At 37.4% G+C, this 17,848-nt stretch overlaps 2 protein-coding genes across 2 annotated transcripts; one reads left to right on the forward strand and one right to left on the reverse strand.

The window, feature by feature from the left end:
• Positions 1-271: 271 nt before the first annotated feature.
• Positions 272-2,066, reverse strand: LOC113015580 (GTPase IMAP family member 9-like). The gene is made up of 3 exons (XM_080306240.1): positions 1,986-2,066; positions 1,822-1,884; positions 272-1,698 (listed from the first exon to the last, which is right to left on the reverse strand). The coding sequence occupies exons 1-3, from the start codon at positions 2,002-2,004 to the stop codon at positions 977-979; spliced, it is 804 nt and encodes a 267-aa protein (XP_080162366.1). The 5' UTR covers positions 2,005-2,066; the 3' UTR covers positions 272-976.
• Positions 2,067-2,146: 80 nt separating this feature from the next.
• LOC113028854 (uncharacterized) lies at positions 2,147-17,011 on the forward strand. Its single transcript, XM_026179290.2, has 8 exons — positions 2,147-2,203; positions 3,004-3,169; positions 3,390-3,424; positions 12,214-12,349; positions 13,410-13,453; positions 13,617-13,785; positions 13,871-13,914; positions 14,326-17,011. The coding sequence occupies exons 2-8, from the start codon at positions 3,108-3,110 to the stop codon at positions 14,913-14,915; spliced, it is 1,080 nt and encodes a 359-aa protein (XP_026035075.2). The 5' UTR covers positions 2,147-2,203; positions 3,004-3,107; the 3' UTR covers positions 14,916-17,011.
• The last annotated feature ends 837 nt before the right edge of the window (positions 17,012-17,848 follow it).

Genomic DNA, 17,848 nt, shown 5'->3' on the forward strand with positions numbered 1-17,848 from the left:
TAAATACATGTAACAAATGATAAGGAAGAATTAATTATGGACAGGGCATAAACAGAAAGAAAAAGTGTTTACTATTAGTTAGTGAATAGTGGAAAAGGGATGGGATTAAATAAACTTGTGCTTTATCATACTCCTTTCTGGTCATATAAGTTATTTATAATTATTATTGTTTTTTTTCCTTTTGTTTTGCTTTGTTTGTTTGTGTCTCTCTTTCTCTGTTGTTGTTATACTGTTTTAACATGTTAAAATAAAGATACAATATAAACAAAAAGATTTTAAGAATTAGGTTTTAATACGAAGCCACACACAGAATCTCAAACACACATTGTTCTTCGAACCTATTTTTTGACAAATCAGAATGATTCATAAAAGCTTAGATTATCAGTAAATTACATTAAATATCATAAAATTAATTCAAACATATCCAACAGGGTTTGTTACAAATAGGTAAGTTTGTAACTATAGAAAATAGATTTTTTTGTACAATAGAAAATATTTATTTTCATATATATATATATATATGAAAAGATGTGGCCATCTCCCTGTACCTAACACACTGTATACTGCAATAGCTACAACCTTTTTTACACATGCTCTTCTTTCTTTCTTTCTTTCCTTCTCATTCAGATATTCATCAGTAAGCGACTTATATGCATGTATATATTACATATATTGTTCTATTTCTTACTTCTAGTGTTGTCTGTTTTTGTTACTGATTGTACTGGAGCACTGTAAGCAACATAATTTCCCCTTGGGATCAATAAAGTCTTCTGATTCTGATACACACACATATATATATAAGAAATATTTTTTATAAAAATATTTGTAGCATATCACAGCTTGATTTATCACTACTTTTTTAAAATGCATTCTTCTTAACTAAGATTTCTTTACTGTCAACACAAAGGTCAAATCTAACCAGGGCAAATTAACACCACAGATATTTGTCTACAGGTTTACATCATCTAAAAAAAATTTATTCTCTTTTAAGACGTAAATGAAAACGCAGAATCTGCTCTAACAGTTGACCCAGGAACTTGTATTCTTCATCCTCCCTGTCAGCCTGTTTCTGTTTCTGTTTCTGTTTCCTTTCTTCCACCTCTCTGTACATGGCATTTGTGTAGAATGTGCCACCGTTTACTGCCACCATGTCATCAATCTTCTTGATCAGCTCCTCCACCTGCTTTCTGTCTTTGCCTCTGTTGTTGAAGACGTGGAACCTGTTTCCACAGTTTTGGATGACTTGTCTGAGGCCTGATTTGGCTTCATGTACATACTGCTGTATGGTGATTTCCTGGTCTTCAAGATCATCTCCATGGGTGAACAGCACAATCATGTAATGCTGAGCTTTTGGACCAAACAGCTCCTGCAGGGCTTCCACAGAGTTTTTCTCCTCTGTGGTGAATCGGCCGACTTGGAGCACCAGTAGAAAAACATGAGGACCTGGACTGGAGACTTCAACACATCTCACAATTTCCTTTTTGATCATCTCTTCAGATAGCTTAGTATCAATGATCCCTGGTGTGTCTGTAATAGAAATTTTTCTCACGGCCCCATCTGTTTCACCTGCTTTACAGGTTTCAGTCACCGACTCTGAACTGGGAAGAGACTTGAAATATTTTTTTCCCAGGATGGTGTTTCCAACAGCACTCTTTCCCACACCAGTTTTTCCAATCATCACAATCCTCAAATCACAACCTGAAACACAATTCATGACTTCAGTTTAACACATCTGAAAGGTTATGTCAATACGTTTCATGTATTTCCGTGCATATGAGCACATATAACACATATAAACAGAGCAGATTAAATACATTTTACCTGATTTAGATGAAGCCTCAGCACTCTTCTTCTCATCAATTTTTTCACTCATCACACCCGAATCTGAAACAGGGTTCAAAGCTTCAGTTTAACTCTTCTGAAATGTTGACATCTTGACATTTTACCAACAATAATTATAAACACAGCAGATTAAATATTTTTACCTGATGCAGATGAAGCCATAATTTGTATTCAGTGTTGTAACCACACAGGTGAGAGAGATGAGTGTTCAAGCTTCTGTTCAACGCATTATTTGTAGCTTCACAGCTGACACACCTCCAGCATTTGCATAACAGGTTTATATGATAGAGACAAAGACGAGCACACCTTGCAGACACCACACAACCTTTTACTGAACAGGATTGAAAGACTTTATCTGACAGTAAGTTTTGCCACCAAGTTTGCATTCAGTATGACTGTTAAAATTTATATTTGTGTTAGGCAAGATGATGAAGCAGGAAGAATATAGAGGAAAGGAAAAAGTGGAAGTAAGAAGAAGTCTAGCATGCAGTGGACTAGAATTAGTATTGTTTTTTGTTTCTTTTGTTTGCCCACTGAACACTTAACACATATGAATAGTAAATTATTTTGTTAACTTTTGTATGTGCACTGATTTTCTTTGTTGTGTCTTTCTCTGTTTTTTCTTACATACGATGTGAAATAGATAACATTTGTGCTGTATACACTATCAGTCAGTTTGGACACACCTTCTAATTTAATGTTTTTTCTTTACTTTACTTTACTACTTTCTACATCATAGATACATACTGAAAACACCAAATATATAAAGCAAGATGTATGGAATTATCTAGCAAAGAAAGGATTGATAAATAACTCTAAATATGTTTTAGATTGTGGATTTTTCAAAGTAGCCACCCTTTCATTTGTTGACATTGCTGCAAGCCTTTGGCTTTCTGTCAATTAGCTTCACTGAGAGAAACAAAAGTGTGAAATAGCTTTTGTTTACTACAATATTCCATTTGTGTTCATTCATAGATTGATGCCTTAATTCTATAATGTAAATAGTATTGAAAATAAAGAAAAAACAATAAATGAGAAGGTGTGTCCAAAATGTTTGACTGGTAGGGTACATAAGCCGTACTAAAAATGTGCTGCTCGGTGTTTTTTCTTCACTGGTAGTGCTTCCTCGCTTCAGTTTTTTTGTGTGTGTGTTGGTTGTAGAGGGCACGTTTTGATCCAAAGTTGAGCAGCAGCAGAAAAAAGAGAAAGCTCAAAAGACTCAGAAACCTTTAGAACACGCCGAAAAGCAGCTCAGGTCCTGTACCATGGGTAGTAACGGAACAAAAAACGAAAAACCAGCTGACATCCAAAAAGCAACAAACGTCAGGTAAAGGTTTCAGTTTCAAATTGGCTATTACAGGACATTATGCAAAAGAACTATGCTGTACATTCATACAAGTACTGTACTTTGTAACTTTAACCTTTTATGGTGCTCTTATTCGTTACTATTCCTTAATTATCATTATTTAATCACATGAACAATCAGCTGATTACACAAAGTAAATTGTTTCAGAAGCAGTTAATAAGGCTCTAATCCTACATTGTAGATCTGCTGACCAACAACATCAAAGAAAGACAAAAGGTAAGCTGTTTCAAAGATGCTTCCAACCATATTCAGGTGTGTGGTTCTGTGTTAGAGTGCAGTAAAGGGTAGTGGTGTGGTGCACTCTAAAAATGCAGACTTCAAACCAAATATTTTAGTAGTGTGGATTTTATTGACATTTTGATGTATATAAGCCCTGCACCACAAAAATAGATTGAAGCCAATAAAACAGTCAAGCTTATGTTGTAAATGGTCTGGACACATCTCACTTTAAATAACCCAGAAGCTGTTTATATATTTTATGACATGATAGTGATACTTTAAAACTAAAATAATATATACAGAAGAAAGAATATCCTGAATCACATTTGCTGATATAATTTATACCAGGGGTTGGCAACTCACAGCTCGTGAGCAGAATACGGCTCTTTCGCCCCTCAGCTGTGTCACCTTTAAATTTTGGTTAAAAAAAGAAAGAAAAAGAAAAAATATATTTTTAAAAAAATGTTACAGGCATAACTTTCCCTTTACCAAAGCAGCCTGATAGGTAATCTATTCCATGCCACAGGTTGAATGTTGTGGGGGAGACAGGTGTTGTGGAAAATCTTAAATTAAACTGCAACTTCCAGGTGAGCGTGTAAAGTGAAGTTTATTAAAGAAAAGGAAAAGAAAAAGAAAAGCACTACACTGGAGAAAAGCATTCAGATCAAACACCGAACAGTTTTCTGAGGATGGACACCGCCTTGAACTCTTTTATACCCTCCCAGAACACTCTCTCAAACAAAGAACATTCCACATCATTGCATATATCTCTATACCTTCAGCCCCATCCTTAATCCCCCTCCCTCACAGAGAGAATTATGATCTTGTTTTCTACTTAGCCGACACATAAGGATTTACATCACTGATAAGCAGAAGGTGTGTCACTATCTGTTTAATGTCTCCCATTAAAATGGCCTCACTGTGTGTGTGTGTGTGTGTGTGTGTGTGTGTGTGTGTGTGTGTGTGTGTGTGTGTGTGTGTGTGTGTGTGTGTGTGTGTGTGTGTGTGTGTGTGTGTGTAGAGCATAAGGCCCAATTGTAGTGCACATGCAACTAACTGACAGGAGTGCTCTTGCTATACTAAAGTGATATGATTAAAATATGTGATTAATACATGAGAAAAGAAATCCGCCACCACACAGGGACTGCCCCTCTCTCTGTGCACTGTTTAAGAAAAACCTAGAAAAACAGTAATATTCCAGCAGCTGGGGCGCCAAAATAATACCATCAAATAAAAGAAAATAACTTCCTCATAAAAATACGGTTACTTTCAGTAATGACAATACAGGGAGTGCAGAATTATTAGGCAAATGAGTATTTGGTCCACATCATCCTCTTCATGCATGTTGTCTTACTCCAAGCTGTATAGGCTCGAAAGCCTACTACCAATTAAGCATATTAGGTGATGTGCATCTCTGTAATGAGAAGGGGTGTGGTCTAATGACATCAACACCCTATATCAGGTGGGCATAATTATTAGGCAACGTCCTTTCCTTTGGCAAAATGGGTCAAAAGAAGGACTTGACAGGCTCAGAAAAGTCAAAAATAGTGAGATATCTTGCAGAGGGATGCAGCAGTCTCAAAATTGCAAAGCTTCTGAAGCGTGATCATCGAACAATCAAGCGTTTCATTCAAAATAGTCAACAGGGTCGCAAGAAGCGTGTGGAAAAACCAAGGCACCAAATAACTGCCCATGAACTGAGAAAAGTCAAGCGTGCAGCTGCCAAGATGCCACTTGCCACCAGTTTGGCCATATTTCAGAGCTGCAACATCACTGGAGTGCCCAAAAGCACAAGGTGTCCAATACTCAGAGACATGGCCAAGGTAAGAAAGGCTGAAAGACGACCACCACTGAACAAGACACACAAGCTGAAACGTCAAGACTGGGCCAAGAAATATCTCAAGACTGGTCAAGGATGGAGTCAAGCTCAACTCCCAGTCCTACTGCCAGTTTCTGGAAGACACCTTCTTCAAGCAGTGGTACAGGAAGAAGTCTGCATCCTTCAAGAAAAACATGATTTTCATGCAGGACAATGCTCCATCACACGCGTCCAAGTACTCCACAGCGTGGCTGGCAAGAAAGGGTATAAAAGAAGAAAAACTAATGACATGGCCTCCTTGTTCACCTGATCTGAACCCCATTGAGAACCTGTGGTCCATCATCAAATGTGAGATTTACAAGGAGGGAAAACAGTACACCTCTCTGAACAGTGTCTGGGAGGCTGTGGTTGCTGCTGCACACAATGTTGATGGTGAACAGATCAAAACACTGACAGAATCCATGGATGGCAGGCTTTTGAGTGTCCTTGCAAAGAAAGGTGGCTATATTGGTCGCTGATTTGTTTTTGTTTTGTTTTTGAATGTCAGACATGTATATTTGTGAATGTGGAGATGTTATATTGGTTTCACTGGTAAAAATAAATTATTGAAATGGGTATATATTTGTTTTTTAAGTTGCCTAATAATTATGCACAGTAATAGTCACCTGCACACACAGATATCCCCCTAAAATAGCTAAAACTAAAAACTACTTCCAAAAACATTCAGCTTTGATATTAATGAGTTTTTTTGGGTTCATTGAGAACATGGTTGTTGTTCAATAATAACATTATTCCTCAAAAATACAACTTGCCTAATAATTCTGCACTCCCTGTACAGTTTGTTGCCCTAATTTTACATGGGATTTTGCCTTCTTCAAGTGCTTTTAAACATTAAATTAGGAACATGTTAATGTGATTAAACAATGAAATTACCTATAAACAAGGTCAATGAATGTGGCAATATGAATAGTAATACTTAAATGTACAGAAATTTACAGTTAACAGTTGGTTCAAATAATAATGGATTGCATGCCCTGGGACAAACTGACAGAGGCAAGGCTGCCATATCGCACCATTGGCCCCTCTGGCCATCACCAGTAGACGAAGTGTCTTGACCAAGGACACAAAGACCGAGTGTGCGAGCCGGGGCTCGAACGGGCAACCTTCTGATTGCAAGGCGAACTGCCATATCTTGAGCTACGATCGCCCTAAACAGCAATAATAGTAATGATTATTTGATGTTAACAAAGTTTATGAGAATCATTTCATATATTTTTCCACATTTGAATTTAACAGTTCAATCTTTCAAATAACGGACAAATATTTGTGAAATCATGATACATTTGTGAACGTATTTTAACAATCTAAATATGCATATGCACAGACAGATACATTTAATAATCATGAAAATTATGTTTTATTACATTACAGTTATTTTACGTTAATTTACATTTGAAATGTGAAATCACAGTCTATTTATGTAAATTTAATGATATTCTAGAAGAACAGTACAAAACTGTAAAATACTTTTATATTAGGACTTTTTCTTACAGTGTGGTGTGAGAGTAATATCTGCAGTATAAAGTTTACAGAGAGTGAGAAAAAGAAAAGTACGTTTTTAGTAGTAGCTACTACAGCCAAAGAGAGTCTAATGAGCCCATTTCTGACCAAAATGTTAGTATTCAGCTGTTCACTGTGTTCGACACCTCCAAAACAAGGGCGTAGATTTGGCATGGACGGAAGGGACATGTCCCCACCAATATCCAGCAATTATTGAATTGTCCCCACCAATAATTTGATCTCTTCGAGTAAAGAAAAACAAACCCGATAGAAAGAAAAAAAAACGATCTGTCAACGTCTCATTTAGGGCTGGGTATCGTCACTGATTTCTAAAATCGATTCGATTCCGATTCACAAGGTCCTGAATCGATTCGATCCACGATTCCATTCAATTCGATTTGAATCTGGGAAATTTTGCCTCAGACAGTCAGAATTATTATAATTCAGATCAGTATATTTACATATTTTTGTATCTATAAAAAGGAAGCTGACACTCGCAAGACTATCAAAGGTGTGAGCGTCACAGCAGAGGCCTTTATGTCAAAGTAGCTGAAGATAAAACACAGAAAAACATGAAGGTGATTTTCCTGTTCTGGGATTTTATAAAAAATATTCTGCAGTACATCAAAAATGAAAGAAAACCATTAATCAACATTTGAACATTACCTCTGAAGTTACAGCGGTTTTATTAGAGACACGGCTAAGCGTTTTGCATTTTGTATAATTTTAAAAAGTTTAAATTTGTTCAGTATTGAACCGCAGAAATGAGGTTTTCTTTTCGGAAGTAAGTAAAAGGAAAAAAAACATCGGCCGACAGCGCTGTAAAAAACGGAAGTCTTGCGCGTAACAAACAAGTAAATAATGCAGAAAACAGATTTCGGGGATAGACGGGAAACTGTTCTTGAAGTACACCCAGAGAGAGAGAGAGAGAGCTCTACATGAAGTGTGATTTTATCGTGGTGGAAGCAAAACAGCAAAAATCAGAGGGAGTCCTTGACTATGTTTATGTGAAGCTTAGTTTGGATCTTCTTTTGCTGCTAGTTCGGTCAATATTGTTTGGAGAGAGTGTGGTGGGGCGTGGTCTGCGGTGCTGTGCAGGGAGGGCGGACGCACCTGCACGGCATCCATAATCACACCCGCTGGGTTAAAACACGGGCACTCAGGTGTGTGTGGTTGTTGTGGTGGTGAGTGTGAATAAAAATGGCTCGAAAGGATATTCCGTGGTCCCGCTGTGCCTTATTCTCACCACTGAGAGATAAAACTAACAGCTCTAGAATCATCGCAAAAAGGGCGTAAACACAAAGCGCGGACCCGCCGAAACATCAGAATCAGCGAGCTGTCGGCTTCCAGCCCCGAGCGTGTCCGTGCCGTCGGGTGAGAAAGGCGATATCTCACTGATTCTAATCTGCGGGTCCACGCTTTGTGTTTACGTCTTTGTGCAGAAGCCGTGTACCTGCTCTCATTTACAGTTTTAAATGTTTGGTGGTTGTCAAAATTTTGTGACGTTTCACCTGAGATTCTGGAATTTTGGGCAAAATACATTTATATAAAAAAATCGATTCAGGATTTTAATGAATCGATATCACGTTATCCAAGAATCGATTTTAATCGATGAATCGATTATTAAAACCCACCCCTAGTCTCATTCACCTAGCGGTGCAGAAAGAGTTAAATTACGTTCTCTACTGGAGTCCTACCTCATGTGACAAATATGGCCAATGTGATTGGCTGAGCCTTTCAGGGTGCTCTGTTTAGTTTCAGCAGCGGCAAACAAACCTGCGCTGCAAGGAGGAGAGGAGGATGGCACCAAAAAGGAAGAACCTGGATATAAGAAATTGTTTTTCAAAAAAACCTGTAAGTCACTTAAAGTCAAGCTCACTCATAAAATGTGTCCGTCATAATAACGTTACAGGCTATGCTAGGCTTTGGCCCACATCAGTCTAAAACTGTATGTAACCACGAATAACGTGTTTTGGAAACTAACTGCACAACAGGCAGCACTATTAGTTCTCTCAGTCTCAGAGCAGCATTTCTAATTTTGATTGAAACTGTCAGAGAAAACGGCAGCCTCGAGCAGCCAGGATATTAGTTTACAGAGGCTGTTAAAATGATATGTCTAACGTTAAAATGTTGGTGACACAATAATTTCATCCTAACAGCACTGACATATTCATAGGGTTAATTTTTGAGACAAAATGTCATGAGGTAGTCGTGATTTTGCAAATATCCACCTTGTAGTGCAGTTTGCACAAAGTGTTTTAAAATGCACTCAGCCTACAAACATTACTGATGAGTCAAGATCTGCACAAAGTGACAGAAGCACTGAAGCAGCTCCACATTTTATTCTTATTGTCATGTATGTCCTATTTGTCAGGTGACAGCAGAACCAACACAAAGCTCAGAGAGTAATGGTGACACAAGATCACAGGTGAAATTGGGGGATGACCTGTTGGTTCATGACTGTATTTGAAGCACATGTGTGACTGCATGTATGTGGAATGTCTCACTGTTATTCATCAGGTGACAGAGGCAGCTCTGCCATGTTGTAGCTCAGAGGTGAAGAGCCGAGGTCACAGGTGACTGACTGATGATTTGGTGCTACAGATTAACTAGTATTTATTATCATGACAACTGTCAGGCTGCTGTTGTAAATTGTTTCATTAGTGCATATTTGACAAAGAATCTGAATTGACATGTCTCACTTTTTATATGGCACGAATCAATATGTTATTTTATCAGGTGGCAATATGTCCTAGTGCAGTCAGAGGGGAGGAGCCAGGGCCAAAGGTGAGGCACATCAAGCACAGAATAATACTTGTAATCTGAGGATAAAACGCAGGTACTGAGGCTGAAAGAAGCTTCAGTGCTCTCAGAAGACTAAAAAGATGGGTAAGGTCAACAATGACTCGAATGAGATTAAACAATGCTGCTGTGTGTCCACCAGGAGAGACTGGACAGTATAGATGTAAAACAAATATGCCAGCAGTTTATCTCAGTTAATGAGAGGAGAAGGCATGTGTGTGGCCCCTTCACATAGTCGACATTGAGTTGTTGTGTGGGACACCAGTAGTCCATGTTTGTTGCTGTAACAGTAGTTCATGTTTAGAATAAAAAATACAAAATAACACCATAGTATGGGGCAATAGCACTATTGCAATAGTGCCTAAAATGTTGCGTAATTTTGCTGAGAGATCTGTTACTTTGTGGTAATCTTAGATGAGTAATTTTATGGACAAAACCCACCAGGTCATTCAGTGTTTCCTTAGTGCCAAAATATAACAGATGTTGGTGTGCTATAACTCAAGTAATGATATTAAGTCCTTAAAGTCATATTCTTTTATTGTCATGACTCTATTTTATTTTTGTATGATACCTGATTTATATGGATTATGGCTGAAGTAAACTAAAATCTACAATACTTAAGTCATTTGTTTAATAGTAATTTAACATTATATAATTCACATATAAATGGTTATATAAATTGTATAAATATAAATTAAATGGTTTAAAAGTATGTAGAATAGCACATGTAGGCAAGTATATTTCTCCTTTTTTTTATCAAGAAGCAAAGACAAAAAGGGAAAAGAAGAAAAAAAAAGAAACAGGGCAGGGTTCGGTGGTTGAATCATCCGTCCCCACCAATGCCAAAACCAAATCTACGCCCTTGCTCCAGAATACTAAAGTTCTACAGCCTCTCTATCTCTGCACTTTGCTATAAGTTGACCCAGACCAGAAAGCTAGTTTGCAGCTACGAGTCAAAATCAGAACATCAATTATCAGCCAGAGGTCTCTGTACTACGGTCCAGAGCCATGGATCTGGGATAAATCTTCCATTCCAGACACTTATAGGAACATAAAAAGTCTGTTTTTGATATGGAGACAAATATGTCTCAAAGGGGTTAAAAATGCATACAATATGATCCAGAAGCAAAGACTTGTACATATTTGTTTCACACTGGAACTTAGGCATGTGACATGTTCTGTGCATATCAGGTGATTCCTCCACAGGTATTTAAGATTTTGCGAGAGAGCAAGAGAGTTACGTGTAGTTTTAGACATTTGTACACACAGAAAAATTTTGAAAATCAAAATGATTAGATTCGTGAAGATGAACTTCATCGGTTGTTTGTAAATGATCAGTAATTATTCAGGTTTGGATGCACACACTTGTAAAATAGTTTTACATGTGGTCACATTTGTGTGTGGAATGTGGGTCCTTAAAAGTTACACACAAATCACTTTGTAAATCTTAGTTTATGCTTGTGGATCATATCATACCCATTCTTTCCATATTTTGGAGTCCTGTCCATCGTTGGATCCACATAGCTATGCCAGCAGGTTTTCTCAACATGACCTACATGAAGTCCAAACAGTGCTTTTTCCTGACTGATGACACGCTGCAGTCCTGCATGAATATTAAAATGACTTCTTACAGCCCTGATGTGGAGAAGTTCTGAGAGGTTCAGAAACAGAAATCCCAATAAAACTGTGGAAACAGTATCATTTCATATGGTGTTGAGCTGATGTAGTTTTATTTTATGCTCAGGGCTGGATGGTTTATTGCTGCCTGCAGCTTGATGAAGAACACAAGATGAATGCACACACTGAAATTGATTAAAGTCAAAATTACATACAAATATTTTTTATTATTATTATTTTTATCTTTAAATTATTGGAAATTATTGGCCCTGCTACCTTTTATTTGAAGGTGAGATATTTTTTATTAGATTACTTTTCCATCAGCAGAAAGCACGGTGGTGCAGTGATTAGCGCAGTTGCTTCACAGCAAGAAGGTCCTGAGTCAATTCCACCACCTGGCCGGGATATTTCTGTGTGGAGTTTGCATGTTTACGAGGGTGTATGACGCGACACAAAGCAAGGAAGACACAGGGCTTAAATACAAGAATCAGTAACAAGGGAATGAGAAACAGGGGGAAACATAATAGATGTGGCGAGACAGGGAGGAAGCAAAACAGAATACACTGACGTATAATAAGGACTTTCAAAGTAAAACAGGTAACACAAAAACACAGAGGCAAAGATGACAAAGAGGACACAGAACATAGAGATCTGTGGGACAGGAAAGCACAAACTGGAGCTATAACACAGACACTGGGGAGGCACATTAGCAAAACCTAAAGACTAGAAATCAAGAATAGTAAGGAACTAGGGAGCTAGAAATACTGAAAACTTAAACCAAGAGACCAGCAGTGAACACTTATGAAGAAATCAAAGATCAATAATAGTACTCAATTCAAAACACTGTGTCACAGACCCAGGGCCGTGACAGTTTTCACTGACAACATTTCACATGCCAATATGTGTTTTAGGGAAATTGAAAAAATCAGAGAAATTCTAAAAATAACATTTTGACGTGTGTGTGTGTTCATCATGTCTTTACCTAAAGATGTGCAGCAACAGAAAAAAGATGAGGGACATAAAACTCAGAATCTTTCCGAAGAAGCAAAAAAGCAGCCAAAGTCGTCCATGATGGGATCTGGACAAGCAGCACAGAAAAAACAACCACTGCAAACAAACAACAGGTAAAGTTTGTTGTTTACTGTACATGTATCAATGCTGTATATTGATACATGTACACACTGTTAGGAAGTGTTGCTTTTAAAATGTATTCCCCTACAGATTACAGAATACATGCCCCAAAATGTATTTTGTAATGTATTCTGTTACATTACTCAATGAGAGTAACGTATCCTGAATACTTTTGGATTACTTAATATATTATCATGAATGTACTATTGCTGTGTGATTTATTACTTTTACTGAAGGCTACTCGTCATACCAACACCAACTAGATTTTTCAATCTTAATATAAATGAGTAACAGTAGGTGGACATTAGGTAAGGCTGCACTTTTTACAGCGATCTTGTATAGAAAACTATTCCATGTGTATATAAAGCAGGTCCTTTTAGGTCCTCTAAAACTGCCTATTGCCTTCATATTAAATAGTTTTTTGAAGACAGACATTATAGCCTCTTAATACGTGTTTTGTTTGGTTTTACACTGGTGTGGAATTACCAAATAGAGAGGGGACAGCCTTATGAAACAGGAAAAGACCTCTGTGTAATCCATTTTTTTCAACAAAGTAATTGTATTCAGAATACCACATTTATAAACAGTAACTGCAACGGAATACAGTTACTCATATTGTGTATTTAAAATACATAATGCCGGTACATGTATTATGTTACTCCCCAACACTGCATGTACTGTACTTTGTAACTTGAACCTTTTCTTGTGCTATTTTTCATTACTATTCCTTAATTAACATGAATTAATCACATGAACGATCAGCCCCATATGGAAAAGAAATAGTAAAAACTTATATGATTTACTCATGAAAGTGGCGACTTTCTCATTACTTTTATATATTGTTTTAGTAAGTCTCCAAAACATACAAGCTTCATTGTATAATTTTTCAAGGGATCTTATATCTGTTTTCACTCTTGTATGCTTTTCATACAAGTTTCACACAAGACAGATACAAACTTTAGAAGATTTATATATATCTTTTCCATATAAGGCTGATTACACAAAGTAAATAATTTCAATATCGGTTAATAAGGCTCAAATCGTACATTGTAGACCTGCAGAAAATCCTGAATTACAACATCAAACAAAGAGAAAAGGTAAGTTACAACCTACTGAAATTTACAAAACATACGTCTAAGTGTGTGTGTGTGTGTGTGTGTGTGTGTGTGTGTGTGTGTGTGTGTGTGTGTGTGTGTGTGTGTGTGTGTGTGTGTGTGTGTGTGTGTCTATTAGTAATAAAGCTCACATCTGTGCCTAAAGTTTTGCAGCCGACAGAAGATTGGAGCGAGAAAACTGACAAACCTTCAGAAGACTCAAAAGATAACCAAGAACAAACAGAACAGCAGGTTGATTCTTGCACCAAGTATCAAGAATCCACCAAAGAGAAAAAACTGTCTGAAGACAGACAGATGGGACAAGAGAACAAGAGGTAATGGTGAAAATGGAGATTTGTGGATCAACTGAGAACACACAGGTTTTGGATCAGTTAATAAAGCTCAAATCTTACATTTTAGATCTGCTGAAAATCCTGATTTACAAAATCTAACAGAGCCAAAAGGTAAGCTACAACCTTCTACAACAGTTTATAACCATATAATTGAATTATTAGGTGTGTGTGTGTGTGTGTGTGTGTGTGTGTGTGTGTGTGTGTGTGTGTGTGTGTGTGTGTGTGTGTGTGTGTGTGTGTGTGTGTGTGTGTGTGTGAATACTGGGTCTGAAACGTTCAACATACTACCTAAAGACTAACAATGTGCTGCATGCCTGAGCAACAATTACCCTTTGCTGGACCTAAACGTTGAGGATTTGTGCACTTGTATAAATGTTTTTAAGCTGAGTTAAACCTACTGAGTTAGCGAATGTATGATATCATTATATACTGTACAGTTATAATGCTAATGGTAGACCTTAAAAAACATTAAAAGGTTGAGTGAAATTTTGCTCAATTAGTGTTTGGTCTTCATCATTTCAGGAAATCATACTTACACCAAAGTGAACCTCGTTCTTCTGGGATTGGCTGGGACTGGAAAGAGTGCCAGTGGAAACACCATCCTTGGAAAGAAGCACTTTGTTTCTAAACCCAGTTCAAATCCAGTCACCACAGAGTGTCAGGTGGCAGAAACTGACATAAATAGTGTACATGTGCGTGTGATTGATACTCCAGACATGTTTGATGATGACACTGAACCATCAGTTCGGGACAAACATGTAAAAAGGTGCAAAGAGCTCTATGAGTCAGAACTCTGTGTGTTTGTACTTGTGATGCATGTGAGCAGATTTACAGATGGTGAGAGAGACATACTGAAAAAGCTAGAAAACACTTTTGGGACCAAAGTGAAAGAACAAACTGTCATCCTGTTCACCCGAGGAGACGACCTGGAGGAGGCAGAAATGAGCCTGGAGGATTTTCTTCATTCCTGCCAACCTGGTCTGAAGGAAATCATTGAAAAGTGCAACAACAGGTGTGTTCTTTTTGAGAACCGCAGCTCAAGTTCAGACCAGGTGGAAAAGCTAATGAACACAGTGAGCGTGGTGTTAAAGAAAACATCAGAGATACAATAAAAAGGTCTTAGTTGTGATTTTTAAGTGAATAAATATATATTAAACCTTTTTGGGTCGGGATGGCAATAATGAAAAGTAACAAATTTCCCACCTGTGGGACTAATAAAGGTCATTTTTTCTTATCTTATCATATCTTATCTTATATATGTATATGTGTGTGTCAAAGTTAAAACCAAAAGCTAATCAACAGACTGTGCATGATGTTAAAATAAACAGCATAGAAGGAATGAAAACAAAATTGTACACACACCAAACCAAGTGATTCTTTGGTCCTTTTTACATCAACCACATTTTCTCTCAAACACTCTTATTTAGCAATTTTGTTCCTTCTTAAAAAAAAACATTAAACAATTTAAAATTTGCTCAGAAATTGGTGTATGTACTTCAATCATTAGTAAACATGTCAAATATTAAAAGTGAATGATAATCATAATGCATGTGTGACAGGGGATTTCTAGGAATCTCCCAAACAGCTCTTCTGCTGAGACAACTGAGTTAGAAAACACAAACACTGCAGTTGATTTACTTGCAAGGGCAGCCACAGAGCGCTCGTACTCGCAGAGAGACGCTCACGGATTCGTGCTCTGTCACTGTCTGCGTTCTTTATTTATACAAGCTGGTTACACGTGTGTACAAAGATAACAAAGTTATTCCAAGAACTCAGAGCTGAGGTTCCCCTTTTCTACATCTGTATGTTCTCAGAACAGAGGAAGCTGTTAGTTGCTAAAATAAGTTTATCACACAAAAGTTGTTATATGAAAAGTCACGCAGACATGTGGTTTGCCTAGTGATCATAAAAAGGGCACATTTCATGTAGCTGATCACACTATGTACAATTTTCTTTTAACAATGTGTAATGTGGTTTATTGCATGTGATTTCCAAATGCTCTGAGTCTGTAAATGCAGGCTCAGATGAAGTTATGCTGTGCTGTAACTAGTCATGTACCACCATCTACTGAACACTTGATGTTCAAGTACCTTCAAGTACTTTCCTACTTAATTCCTACATTCCGACTTAAAGTTGGCGGTTATTATAACTGAATTCATTTTTAACACATTATTTAATACTTCAAACACTTTTAGGGGTCCTTGACGATCAGTTATAATTGTTCGGAGACCTGGGTTGTCGACCCAGAGTTTTGGGTTTACTTTATTATTGAACTCTGATTTTGATATTATCATTTCTAGTTTTTTGGTTTCTTTGTTGATGTTCTGGTTTCTGTCTGTGTTTCTTAGTTGCTCTGCCTCCTCTGTCTGCTGAGTCCCCTTGTCAAGTCTACGTCTCTGTTTTAGAATAGAATAGAATAGAATAGAATAGCCTTTATTGTCATTGTACAGAGTACAACGAAATTGGAGTGCCACTCCCTTGGTGCAAGTTTCAATAATAAATATAAATGTAAAATATAAAAAGTACAAAAAAACAATCGTAAGTACTCAATCAATATTATGTACAATATATACAGGATAGCAGCATTAATATAATGACAGCATGAATAGCAGCATAATATAATGACAGTGACGGTATGGAATAGGTTCAATTGTTTTTGTGCTTATTTACTACGGTGATAGCTCTGGGAAAGAAGCTATCCCTGAATCTGTTTGTCCTGGTTTTATGTGACCTGTACCGTCGGCCTGACGGTAATAGTTCAAACAGTTGGTTGCTGGGGTGAGAGTGGTCCTTGATGATATTGCCAGCTCTGCTGAGGTACCGAGAGTTTGCAGTGACCTCCAGGCTGGGCAGAGAGCAGCCAGTGATCTTCTGGGCTGTGTTGATGACCCTCTGCAGTACTTTCCTGTCTGCAGCTGAGCACCCTGCATTTCATGTTTCCTCTTTTACTTTGAAAGTCCGTGTCTCGTGTTAATGTATCAAGTTTTGCTTCCCTCGTTAGCCCTGATTTGCACCAGCTGTGTTTTCCTCCTGTCGCTGATTCCCTGATTGCTCCCTCTGTGTATTTAAGCCTTGTGTTTCTCTGTGTCCGTGTCGCGATGTGCCCTCATTCACGCTGTCGTCTGTCTGCCTGCCTTCCTGAATTTATTCTTTGTATTTGGAAGTTTTTTACTTTTATTTCAGCAATAAAGCTGTTTTTTGGAGTTCACGTTTTGTCTCCAGAGTCTGCACTTTGGGTCCCCCATTTCACCATTCCTGCCTGCACACAGCCTAGACATCATAACAATAGAACTATACCTGACTATAATATAACTATAACTATCATTTCTTCTTTTATACATTACATAAATTCAAAGAGAAATGGTGAAACCATCGTTTATTTATGGCCAGTGTTGGGGAGTAATGGAAAACATGTACCAGCATTAGATATTTAAAATACAAAATATGAGTAACTGTATTCCGTTACAGTTACAGTTTAAATAGGTGGTAATCAGAATACAGTTACTTTGTTGAAATAAATAGAATACATAGCAATCATCATTTCCTGTTTCATATAATAATAATAATAATAATGGATTGCATTTATATAGCGCTTTTCGGGGCCCTCAAAGCGCTTTACAATGCCAATATTCATTCACTCTCACTATCCGGTCCCACTATCCGGTCCCTTACCAGCAGACTGAGAGACAGCTTCTTCCACCAGGCCATCAGACTGCTGAACACGTCATAGACACCTCAGCTTCACTACTGGAACTTTAACATTATGCACTCCATACTGTACAGTAATGCCACTGTTTTGCACATGTCTCAACTCTGTATATTTTTATATATTTTATTTATTGTTTACTCTATTTAATTTGTAAAATATGTGTACACACACACACACACACACACGTAGAAAAATATTTAGTATACACATCCAGAAATGCATATACTATTATATATTGTACATATATTTATTAGTTTCAGATGTAGCCATTCTTGTATTTTGCTTGTTTACATTATTGTATTTTGCACAACTCTGTTGCTTGTGAAGCTCGCACAC

Source organism: Astatotilapia calliptera, chromosome 9 (assembly GCF_964374335.1).
Source record: "Astatotilapia calliptera chromosome 9, fAstCal68.1, whole genome shotgun sequence".
NCBI classification, from domain to species: Eukaryota; Metazoa; Chordata; class Actinopteri; order Cichliformes; family Cichlidae; genus Astatotilapia; species Astatotilapia calliptera.